General features: G+C 51.0%; 1 protein-coding gene across 1 annotated transcript; it reads left to right on the top strand.

Moving 5' to 3' along the window:
• The first annotated feature begins 4,357 nt into the window (after positions 1 to 4,357).
• Positions 4,358 to 7,276, top strand: LOC118251093 (collagen alpha-1(I) chain-like). Its single transcript, XM_035552861.1, has 2 exons — positions 4,358 to 5,421; positions 5,848 to 7,276. Exons 1-2 carry the CDS (start codon positions 4,358 to 4,360, stop codon positions 7,274 to 7,276), a joined length of 2,493 nt encoding a protein of 830 aa, XP_035408754.1.
• Positions 7,277 to 12,002: the final 4,726 nt, after the last annotated feature.

The following is a 12,002-nucleotide window of genomic DNA, read 5'->3' as shown; positions in this document are numbered from 1 at the left end:
CCTACAGGAAAGGTGGGGAGAGACTCTTTGTCAGGGAGTGTAGAGATAGGACAAGGAGTAATGGCTTTAAACTAGAAGAGGGTAGGTTTAGGTTAGATATAAGGAAGAAATTCTTCACTCAGAGGGTGGTGAGGCACTGGCACAGGTTGCTCAGAGAAGCTGTGGATGCCCCATCCCTGGAGGTGTTCAAGGCCAGGCTGGATGGGGCTTTGGCAACCTGGTCTGGTGGGAGGTGTCCCTGCCCATGGCGGGGGGGGGTGGAATTAGATGATCTTTAAGGTCCCTTCCAACTATTCTGTGATTCTATGATTTTGATTAGATTGTTAATATACTGCTCTTTTCTTCTTAAAGCGGTATTTGAAGTATTTATTCCCACTTGTTAGGTAATGTTTAAGCATATGACTTAAGGAAACACATTACTAGTACACAATTTCTATTCTCTCTCATCCTTCACTACCTCACAAATGATAGTGTGAAAAATAAAAAATAAAAAAAAAGGTAACTCAGACTTGCTCCGAAACAGCATCTTCAGCTCCAGTCACTTCTTCATCCAACCACAAGCTTGTTCCTAGTTCACTCTAAAGTCAGAGGAACCATCCCTTCCCAGGCTCATGCAAAGCTGCAGCAACAGCCAGTCATATCCTAAGAGAGAGAAGGCATACTTGAATGTTCGTCTAAGGGCAACACATGTTTTCCACTCAGTTTTGATAGTCTCTTGCAGGGAACAGTGGATCCTTTCATTTAACAGAAATGCTTTTGGATCGCAGACTGCCTGGTATTGTATTCTGGCATAGCTCCCTTAATTTCAGTGGAATTTGGCCAATTTACTCACCAACAATCAGATTCATAGGTGTATAAACTCTTATCACTGATCTCAGAATTCACCAGAAGAAAGAAGGATACCTTCAGATGGCTCCAAAATGGAACAAGATCAAAACCAAAACAAATCATAAATAATACACCCCCCCAAAAAAAAAAAAAAACCACCATGCAGACCCATTCTGTAAATGCTCAGTTCTTTCTCAACACAGGATGTGCAGTTCACTATATTGCCAATACATCAAATACTTACTAGCAAAACTAAGAAAAATGCAGATCCAGGTCAATCACACTAGTTTTTCCATTTTAACAAAGCTTTACCAAATGAACAGGAGACAACAGGGAGCTTAAAGCATATTGGTTTTGCATGTCATTTGCGATATATATGTATATTACAGTTGAAAAACTTCTTAAGGGTAAAAACAACACATAACACGGAGTGAAAGGAATTGCTTTGTATCACCACAAAACAAAACTGCTTGTTTTTTTCTTCTGGCAATGTAAAATAAATAAGTGAGGCAGCTAAGGTTTCGTATCTTAAGTTTCTAAAATAAAGTTAGTCATTCGCCTTCCTATTTTTTTCATCTTTTTTTTGTAACTTCTTATCCAACTTAAAAAAACAAGTAGTAGCATTTAACTAGCAGGACAAGGGCATTTTCTAACTAACAGTAGCCTTCAAGGCTACTTACATGTCACGGCCAGTGCCCAATGAACTATATACATTGTTACGGGTACTTTTTTGGCAATGTAGAAAGAGAGCTTGTCGGTAACGCATAAAGACTAAAAAACACTAAAAACATAAGACAAAGAGACACTTAAAAGTTGGAAAAGCATGCAGAAAAGAATATCAAATAATATAACATAATTTCCCTGGAGAGCTTAAGCAAAAGCCAAGAAAACAACCTACACTTCAAGAGTCCCTAGGTAGCACTGTAAGTTCATGCAATTCTGCCACAACTGTATCTATTCTCAGTCATCACTCCCTCACTTACAGATCTCTGAAAAAGAAACAAAGAATGCTTCACAGATATTTGACCTTGGTATAGAGACTTAATCCACAAAACTCATCATTAGGAGCGTTATCTCATGCAGTGCAAGCAAGCACTTATTTTGAGCCGCACTGTTCAATATCTCCTTAATTCATATCTATCAAATCTATGCAACACATGGGCAAAAAGCAACCACGCTTGTGCAAGACACAGAAGCCATCCATGACCTCATTAGCAGCAAAAACCCTACTTCATGAAAGATGATGCTAGCAGGCAGTATTGCATTCATTTCTAAAAGTACAGAAAAATGTGTTGTTGGAATAGTGACTTTTTTTTTTTTTTAAATAAGAACTGCAAGTGACTTAGGGCATTTTATTAAGCATTCTATTACTCTCATGTGAAAACAATTCAATGTGCTGACCAGTATGATTGCGGCGTGTGTATCTGAAGCTCTGTTAAAATCATCTTAGACTTTGAATCAGGAAGGGTTATTTTTCTCTACAGCCAAACATAATCCACAGCACATAAGCAACCTTTTCTCAAATAAAAACAGCAGTACACAAATATTTAGCACATAAATAAAGCAAAAGTCAAAACACCACCACAAGACCATTTCAGGATTTAGAAATCAATAAAAAAGAACACACGAGCAAGGAAGGGAAGAGGAGAGGGGATTTGTAAGAAAGCGGATAAAGTACAGAAAACAACAATTACAAGGAGATCAAATGATAATGAGGAAGAGAAGCAAATCTCAAAGAAGTTAATAACACGATCAAAAACACATTAGCTAGGGTGAAAGGTGGTTAGAGAAGGTCAGAGGGACGAAGAGATGGTAAGGGGAGCAGACAAGTGAAAACAGAAGGTCCCAGAGAAGGAGGAGAATGTCAAAAAACAGGTACAGGAGAAGCTAAAAAATATGGTCAAAAATAAAAAGTTGTCAGATGAGGCCAAAAAAGAAAAAAAGAGAAGGTCCGCCCCAAAAAGAAAAAACGTTGCAAATGCGCGAGGTGTGAAAAGTTGTAAGAAGTGAGAAAGAACAAGAAGATGATAGGAATAATGTTTGACAACATGTTCAAAAAGCAGTTAAGAGAACAAGTTAGTAAATAGTGTCGATCTGAACGCAAAAAAGAAGGTCTGGAATAAAAATGGACATGTCAGACGACATGTGGAAAAAGACCACTAGAAAAGAAAGCAGAGACTCAAATAATTGAAAGAAGGCCACAGAAATGCATGTCTGAAAATATGAGGAATAAGAGGGTCAGAGACTGAGAAAATGAGCACAAAACTAAAGAAGTTAGAAAGCTGGAGAAAAAGTCAGGCGTGGAGAAAAAAGACAGTCAGAGGGATGAACAGGAGAATGTCAGACAAGATAAAAAAGATGGTTAGAGAACGTAGAAGAGAAGATCAGTGAAAAGGTCATAATGGCAAAAACACCTGAAAACAAGGTCAGAGTGGCAAAAACAAGGACAGGGAAACTCAGCAAAAAATGTCAGACATGGGAAAATAATCAAAAGGAAGGTCAGGGGAGCAAAAAAAATAAAAAAGTCAGAAGGAAGATAAGTGAAACAAAAAAAGGCCGAAGTCGTCAGCAAAAGAGGTCAAGCATGGGAAAAAGATAAGAAAGGTCAGAAAAAGAGTGCCAGACATCGGGAGAAAAGGTAGGAAGGAAAAAAAGAAAACTAGAAAAGATCAAAGAAAAAAGATCAGGCAAAGGAAGAAGTTAGAAAAGATCAGAAAATGAAAAAAAAAGTCAGAAAAATCAGAGAAAATGGAGACTGGGCATATAAAATGAGAAAAGATGAGAGATCAGACACAGGAAAAAAAACTTGAGGGGGAACAGCAAAAAGACTGATAGACATGGGGGAAAATGGAAAACTCTGACAAATAAAATGTTCAGGAAATAAAAAAAATGAAGAGAAGTAAATAGAAAAATGTCTCAGAAGGCCAAACAGGAGGTCCAGGAGAAGGCCAAAAAGGAGGTCCATCAACGATGGGAACATAATAGCCACTATGTTACACATTTAGAAAGTATTCAGAAGAATGGTTTAGTAACAAATGCTGGTCTGTGTACAGGAGTGAAGGGGTTGATTTATCTTCTGGGTTCGAAGACACCCAAGAAGAGATATCAGAAAGACGAAGATAATACTAGAATAAGAGGAGGGCCTGAGGAGGGCCCAAAGAAGGCCCAGAGGAGGGCCCAGAGAAGGCCCAGAGGAGGGCCCAAGGAGGGCGCAAAGAAGGCCCGAGGGGGGCCCAAAGAAGGCCCGAGGGGGGCCCGAGGAGGGCGCCAAGAAGGCCCAAGGAGTGGGGAAAAAAAGGGCCCAGAGGAGGGCCCGAAGAAGGCCTGAGAAGGGCGCAAGGAAGGCCCGAGGGGGGTGCAAAGAAGGCCCAAGGGGAACCCGAGGAGAGCGCAAAGCAGGCTCAAGGAAGGCACAAAGAAGGCCTGAGGAGGGCGCAAAGAAGGGCCCGAAGAAGGCCCGAGGACGGCGCAAAGAAGGCCCGAGGACGGCACAAAGAGCGTGCGGAGAAGACCCAAGAAGGGCCCGAGAATGGCCCGAAGAAGGCCCGAGGGGGCCGCAAAGAAGGCCCGAGGGGAACCCGAGGAGGGCACAAAGAAGGCCCAAGGAGGGTGCAAAGAAGGCCCTAGGAGGGCGCAAAGAAGGGCCCAGAGGAGGGCCCGAGTAGGGCCCAGAGAAGGCCCGAGGGGGGCCCAAAGAAGACCCGAGGGGGGCCCGAGGGGGCGCAAAGAAGGCCCGAGGGGGGCGCAAAGAAGGCCCGAGGGGGGCCCGAGGGGGCGCAAAGAAGGCCCGAGGGGGGCCCGAGGGGGCGCAAAGAAGGCCCGAGGGGGGCGCAAAGAAGGCCCGAGGGGGCGCAAAGAAGGCCCGAGGGGGGCGCAAAAAGGGCCCAAAGAAGGGCCCAGAGGAGGGGGCAAAGAAGGGCCCAGAGGAGGGGGCAAAGAAGGGCCCAGAGGAGGGCGCAAAGAAGGGCCCAGAGGAGGGCGCAAAGAAGGGCCCAGAGGAGGGCGCAAAGAAGGGCCCAGAGGAGGGCGCAAAGAAGGGCCCAGAGGAGGGCGCAAAGAAGGCCCAAGGAGGGTGCGCAAAAAGGCCCGAGGAGGGGTCGAGGAGGGCGCAGAGAAGGCCCAAGGGGGACGCAAAGAAGGGCCCGAAGAAGGCCTTAGGAGGACACGCGAAGAAGGCCCAAGGGGGCCCGAGCAGGGCGCAAAGAAGGGTGCGGAGAAGACCCAAAAAGGGCCCGAAGAAGGCCTGAGGGGGGCGCAAAGAAGGCCCGAGGGGGGGCGCAAAGAAGGCCCGAGGCGGGGCGCAAAGAAGGCCCGAGGGGGGGCGCAAAGAAGGCCCGAGGGGGGGCGCAAAGAAGGCCCGAGGGGAACCCGAGAAGGGCGCAAAGAAGGGCCCAAAGAAGGGCCCAGAGGAGGGCGCAAAGAAGGGCCCAGAGGAGGGCGCAAAGAAGGGTGCGCAAAAAGGCCCGAGGAGGGGTCGAGGAGGGCGCAGAGAAGGCCCAAGGGGGACGCAAAGAAGGGCCCAGAGGAGGGCGCAAAGAAGGGCCCGAAGAAGGCCTTAGGAGGACACGCGAAGAAGGCCCAAGGGGACCCGAGGTGGGCGCAAAGAAGGGCCCAAAGAAGGCCTTAGGAGGACACGCGAAGAAGGCCCAAGGGGGCCCGAGGAGGGCGCAAAGACGGCCCGAGGAGGAGCCTGAGGAGGGCCCAAAGAAGGGCCCAGAGGAGGGCCCGAAGAAGGCCCGAGGAGGGCGCAAAGAAGGGTGCGGAGAAGACCCAAGAAGGACCCGAAGAAGGCCCGAGGGGGGCGCAAAGAAGGCCCGAGGGGAACCCGAGAAGGGCGCAAAGAAGGGCCCAAAGAAGGGCCCAGAGGAGGGCACAAAGAAGGCCTGAGGAGGGCACAAATAAGGGCCCAGAGGAAGACCTGAAGAAGGCCCGAGGAGGGCCCGAAGAAGGCCCGAGGAAGCCTAAGGGCCGAAAGAAGGCCTGAGGAGAGCGCAAGGAAGGCCTGAGGGGGGCGCAAAGACAGCCCGAGGGGGGCCCAAAGGCGGCCCGAGCGGGGCCCGAGGAGGGCACAAAGAAGGGCCCAGAGGAGGGCACAAAGAAGGGCCCAGAGGAGGGCACAAAGGAGGGCGCAAAGAAGGGCCCAGAGGAGGGCGCAAAGAAGGGCCCAGAGGAGAGCGCAAAGAAGACCCGAGGGGAACCCGAGGAGAGTGCAAAGAAGGCCCGAGGAGGGCGCAAAGAAGGCCCAAGGAGGGGTTCAGAGGAGTGCGCAAAGAAGGGCCCAGAGGAGGGCCCGAAGAAGGCCCGAGGAGGGCCCAAGGGGGGCGCGGAGAAGGCCCAAGGGAAGCCCGAGGAGGGCGCAAAGAAGGCCCGAGGAGGGCGCAAAGAAGGCCCGAGGAGGGGTCCAGAGGAGTGCGCAAAGAAGGGCCCAGAGGAGGGCCCAAAGAAGGCTCGAGGAGGGCCCGAGGGGGGCGCGGAGAAGGCCCAAGGAGGGTGCGCGAAGAAGGGCCCTAGTAGGGCGCAAAGAAGACCCAAGGAGGGCACAAAGAAAGCCCAGAGGAGGGCCCGGAGAAGGCCCAAGGGAAGCCTGAGGAGAGCGCAAAGAAGGCCCGAGGAGGGCGCAAAGAAGGGCCCGAAGAAGGCCTTAGGAGGACACGCGAAGAAGGCCCAAGGGGGCCCAAGGAGGGCGCAAAGAAGGCCCGAGGAGGGTCCAAAAAAGGGCCCAAAGGAGGGCCCGAAGAAGCCCCGAGGAGGGCCCCGAGGAAGGCCCCAGGAGAGCTCGAGGGGGGCACGCGAAGAAGGCCCGAGGGGGGCGCGTGAAGAAGGACCGAGGGGGGCCCAAAGAAGGGCGAAAAGAAGGCCCGAGGGGGTCCCAAGGAGGGTGCAAAGAAGGCCTGAGGAGGGCGCGCGAAGAAGGACCGAGGGGGGCCCAAAGAAGGGCGAAAAGAAGGCCCGAGGGGGACGCAAAGAAGAGCCCAGAGGAGGGCCCGAAGAAGGCCCGAGGAGGGCGCAAAGACGGACCGAGGAGGGCCTGAGGAGGGCGCAAAGAAGGGCCCAGAGGGTGGCCCAAAGAAGGGCCCAGAGAAGGGCCCAGAGAAGGCCCGAGGAGGGCGCAAAGAAGGCCCGCGGAGGGCGCAAAGAAGGGCCCGAAAAAGGCCCGAGGGGGGGCGCAAAGAAGGCCCGAGGGGGGGCGCAAAGAAGGCCCGAGGAAGGACCCAGAGGAGGGTGCAAAGAAGGGCCCAAAGAAGGACCCGAAGAAGGCCCGAGGAGGGCACGAAGAAGAGCCCAGAGGAGGACCCGAAGAAGGCCCAAGGGGGGCCCGAGGGGGGCGCAAAGAAGGGCCCAGAGGAGGGCGCAAAGAAGGGCCCAGAGGAGGGCGCAAAGAAGGGCCCAGAGGAGGGCCCGAGGAGGGGTGCGGAGAAGACCCAAGAAGGGCCCGAAAAAGGCCTGAGGGGGACGCAAAGAAAGGCCCAGATGAAGGCGCAAAGAAGGCCCGAGGGGGACCCGAGGAGGGCGCAAAGAAGGGTGCGGAGAAGACCCAAGAAGGACCCGAAAAAGGCCCGAGGGGGGGGGGCACAAAGAAGGCCCGAGGGAGGGGCGCAAAGAAGGCCCGAGGAGAACCCGAGGAGGGCGCAAAGAAGGCCCGAGGAGGGCGCAAAGAGGGGCCCAAAGAAGGGCCCAGAGGAGGGTGCAAAGAAGGGCCCTGAGGAGGACCCGAAGAAGGCCTGAGGAAGCCTAAGGGCCCAAAGACGGCCCGAGGGGGGCCCAAGGAGGGCGCAAAGACGGCCCAAGGGGGGGCCCAAAGAAGGGCGCAAAGAAGGGCCCAGAGGAGGGCGCAAAGAAGGGCGCGGAGAACACCCGAAGAAGGCCCGACAGGGGCCCGAAAAGGCCCAATGAGGGCGTGGAGAAGACCCAAGAAGGGCCTGAGAAGAGCCCAAAGAAGGCCCAAAGAAGGCCCGAGGACGGCACAAAGAAGGGTGCGGAGAAGACCCAAGAAGGGCCCGAAAAAGGCCCGAGGGGGGCGCAGAGAAGGCCCGAGGGGGGCCCGAAAAAGGCCCAAGGGGGGCCCAAAGAAGGGTCCAGAAAAGGGGCGCAAAGAAGGCCCGAGGGGGGCACAAAGAGGGTGCGCAAGAAGGCCTGAGGGGGGCGCAAAGAAGGCCCGGGGAGGGGTCGAGGAGGGCGCAGAGAAGGCCCAAGGGGGGCCCAAAGAAGGCCCGAGGCGGGCCCAAAGAAGGCCCGAGGCGGGCCCAAAGAAGGGTCCAGAGAAGGGGCGCAAAGAAGGCCCGAGTGGGGCCCGAGGAGGGCGCAAAGAAGGGCCCAGGGGGCGGTCCAAAGAAGGGCCCAGAGGAGGGCCTGAAGAAGACCCAAGGAGGGCGCAAAGAAGGGTGCGGAGAAGACCCAAGAAGGGCCCGAAAAAGGCCCGAGGGGGGCGCAGAGAAGACCCAAGAAGGGCCCGAAAAAGGTCCGAGGGGAACCTGAGGGGGGCGCAAAAAAGACCCAAGAAGGGCCCGAAAAAGGTCCGAGGGGAGCCCGAGGGGGGCGCAAAGAAGGCCCGAGGGGGGGCGCAAAGAAGGGCCCAGAGGGGGGCCCGATGAAGGCCCGAGGGGGGCCCAAGGAGGGCGCAAAGAAGGGCGCAAAGAAGGCCCGAGGAGGGTGCACGAAGAAGGCCCAAAGAAGGCCCGACGGGGGCCCAAGAAGGGCCTGAGAAGGGCCCAAAGAAGGTCCGAGCGGAACCCGAGGATGGCGCGAAGAAGGCCCGACGGGGGCCCGGAGAAGGCCCGAGGGGGGCGCGGAGAAGGGTGCGGAGAAGACCCAAGAATGGCCCGAGGGGGGCGCAAAGAAGGCCCGAGGTGGGCACAGAAAAGGGCGCAAAGAAGGGCCCGGAGGAGGGCCCGGGGGGGGCGGGCGGAGAAGGGCCCGGGGGGGGCGCACACGAGAAAAAGCACCAGAAGAACACAGTATGCTAAAGTAGAGCAAATATGAAGAGATTTTTTTTAAAGGAGCATTGAATTGGTACAAAGAGCAAAGGAGAAGGTGAGAGAAGATCCAACTCAGTTAAGATCAGATCAGAAATAATGAGAAGAAAGAATTCAAAGTTGGAGAACAGTACATGAGACAATATCGGCAAAACAAGTCAAAGCAGAGACCAGAGAACTGGAGAAGAAAAAGAGAAGGTATAGGGAAAAAACAAGAGGTCAGAGACAACCAAATATGAGAAGATCAGAGAAGAATTTGTCTGTCAATAAAGGTAAAAAGAGGGTCAGAGAGAAACAGGTTAAAAAGAATGAGATGTTTGAAAAATAAAGAAATCGTAGGAAACACTACCTTAGTCTTTGAAACCAAACTGATGGCCTGGGAGTGGGGCCCGATATTTTAAAGAGATTGAAAACACTATTTCACTCTTCAGTTAGAGGTTATCTGTACACCAATATCAAAATGTTATTGAGGTTACTTAAGTAATGCAATACAGACTTTTATCTATACATCTCTGTATATAAATTGGATAGGTAAAATCCATACATATTTAGCAGTAGAGATGAAAGTCAACGTACACTTGCTTTGTGCAAGATATCCCTCACCATCAGTTTCACTTCAGTTAAGTTACGTCCTGAGATGTAACCTGCATTCCCTTAATAGAAGCTTGAAGAGTGGGTACTTATTTTTTCACAGAATCACCTAGGTTGGAAGAGACCTCCAAGATCACCTAGTCCAACCTCTGACCTAACACTAACAAGTCCTCCACTAAACCATATCACTAAGGACTACATCTAAACGTCTTTTAAAGACCTCCAGGGATGGTGACTGAACCACTTCCCTGGGCAGCCTATTCTAATGCCTAACAACCCTTTCGGTAAAGAAGTTCTTCCTAATAGCCAACCTAAACCTCCCCTGGCGCAACTTTAGCCCATTCCCCCTCGTCCTGCCACCAGGCAGGTGGGAGAATAGACCAACCCCCACCTCTCTACAGCCTCCTTTAAGGTACCTATAGGGAGCGATGAGGTCGCCCCTGAGCCTCCTCTTCTCCAGGCTGAACAACCCCAGCTCCCTCAGCCGCTCCTCATAAGACTTGTTCTCCAGACCCCTCACCAGCTTGGTCGCCCTTCTCTGGACTCTCTCGAGCACCTCCATGTCCTTCTTGTAGCGAGGGGCCCAAACCTGAACACAGTACTCGAGGTGTGGCCTCACCAGAGCCGAGTACAGGGGGACAATCACTTCCCTAGACCTGCTGGCCACACTGTTTCTTATACAAGCCAGGATGCTGTTGGCCTTCTTGGCCACCTGCGCACACTGCTGGCTCATATTCAGCTGACTATCAACCAGTATTCCCAGGTCCTTCTCGGCCAGGCAGCTTTCCAACCACTCGTCTCGCAGCCTGTAGCACTGCTTGGGGTTGTTGTGCCCCAGGTGCAGGACCTGGCACTCGGCCTTGTTGAACTTCATACAGTTGGCCTCAGTCCATTGGTCCAGCCTATCCAGATCCTCCTGCAGAGCCTTCCTACTTTGAGCAAATAGCGAAGGGGGTGATCCCATGGGCTCAATAAGAAGAATTTAAATGTGTTTGCAGCAAGGCAGACTCGCTGACTTTCACACTAGTACAAGTGCAGCCCTACAAAAACACAATGTAGCTGGAAATTTCCATGAGGTTCAATCAAATCAGGCCCATGTATTTGACAATATACATTCGTCATACTAGCTTGTTACAGTGATGCAGACAAAGTACAAAGAAAAAGAAGAAACCAGATGATACCTCTGATAGCTACAAACCTAGCCATGACTGTTGATTTTAAACCAGGAAGATCATATAACTTTATTAAGAAGCAAAAAGTAATTCAGCTACTTCACTTCATAGAAGACAATCTGAAGCTGGTGACGCTAAGTTGTGGCCCTCAAGCACAACGCTTAATTGTCAGAGACAAGAAAGCCAGGCTTTTCAGCATAGTTCACATTTATTTCCTAATACTTCTCTTGCCTTTTCTTCTTCTCTTTTGTGGGCCAAGAGGAGACCTGCTTTAGATAGAGAGACCCTGACTTAAACTTATTTTATCTCTCCCTACTCTAAGAAAGGAAATATTCCAGGCAACAAAAAGCTGAAACTTCGTTTTGGGAGCTTATAGTGCTTTTGGAAGCCCGTTAAAGGACAGAGGAGCTGAAAAAAAGGGATTACAAGAGGAGAAGACTCACATCCTTCTCGTATCCCCTTTGACCCAGATGAGAGGACCCCATCATATAATTCATTCAAGACTTTAACCAAGACTAAACCAAGAATTTGTCTGGGAAGCAGCCATGTAGGTTTAAAAAGAAAACACCACCACCAACACCAAAAAAAAAAAGCAGAAGCAAAAGTAGTCCTATATAGACCATTCCAATTTAGTTCATGAACTTAGCAACTCGTTTCTACAATCAACGAAAAAAGAAGCTGGACACATCAAGTATCAACAGAAACTGTTAGTTAAATGGCCGCATGCAAAAAGTAGCATCTGAAGGCAATTGTAAGGACCGGAATCAATCCGCTCAGATACTTACTTATTAATCCCCCTCAAAGACTGTCTGATCTTTGCAGGTAGCATAAATAAGCCTGTGGTCTTTTCCAGGCATGCTTGTTGTTTCCTCTGCAAATGAAGAGGCCCCTCCTTTGACTTCCAGCCAGTAAAATAATGTTTTTTCCAGATAATGAGCCAGTTTACATAAGGAAAATACTCCAGCATCCTGGACCTGTCTAAATAGCATTCCACGTACTCCTGCCCGCTCAACACCCACACAGTTATTTCCAATGCTCGTTCCATAGCATCTCAAGAAATTCTAACTGTGTGATTGTGTTCTTCTCTCAGCCAGCTTTCACAGTTGTATCTAGGTGGGGGCCAAATTGTAAGACACAGGACTTAAGAGAAATGAAGCTTCAAATATGCATTCATCAGCTGTTGCCAAAATAACCACTAGTAGAAAATCCCCACAAGATTTTGCCTTTATTCCTTAAATAAAGAAGCTCAGTTAGAGGTGAGCAGGGTACGTACTGGCTAATGCAGCAGGACAGTCACCTCCCCATCATCCATTATGGGAAATCAGTAAGTCGGGACTCAGAACAGTGGTTTTCAGGGTTGCCTATCATTTGCTTCGTGCCCACACAGAACAGTGCAGATTTTAATACGTCCATTTATAAGTACACACTTTGGCAAAAC

This window comes from Cygnus atratus, chromosome 3, assembly GCF_013377495.2.
Source record: "Cygnus atratus isolate AKBS03 ecotype Queensland, Australia chromosome 3, CAtr_DNAZoo_HiC_assembly, whole genome shotgun sequence".
In the NCBI taxonomy this organism is placed as follows: Eukaryota; Metazoa; Chordata; class Aves; order Anseriformes; family Anatidae; genus Cygnus; species Cygnus atratus.
This window is presented reverse-complemented; position numbering and strand designations above follow the sequence as displayed.

What these genes read in the sequence shown, in the direction of transcription:
- LOC118251093 (XM_035552861.1), top strand. Translation starts at nt 4,358, where the DNA reads ATGGCCCGAAGAAGGCCCGAGGGGGCCGCAAAGAAGGCCCGAGGGGAA. An exon ending in AAGGCCCAAGGGGACCCGAG is followed by an intron (nt 5,422 to 5,847) that starts GTGGGCGCAAAG and finishes GGGGGCGCAAAG; the next exon opens with ACAGCCCGAGGGGGGCCCAA.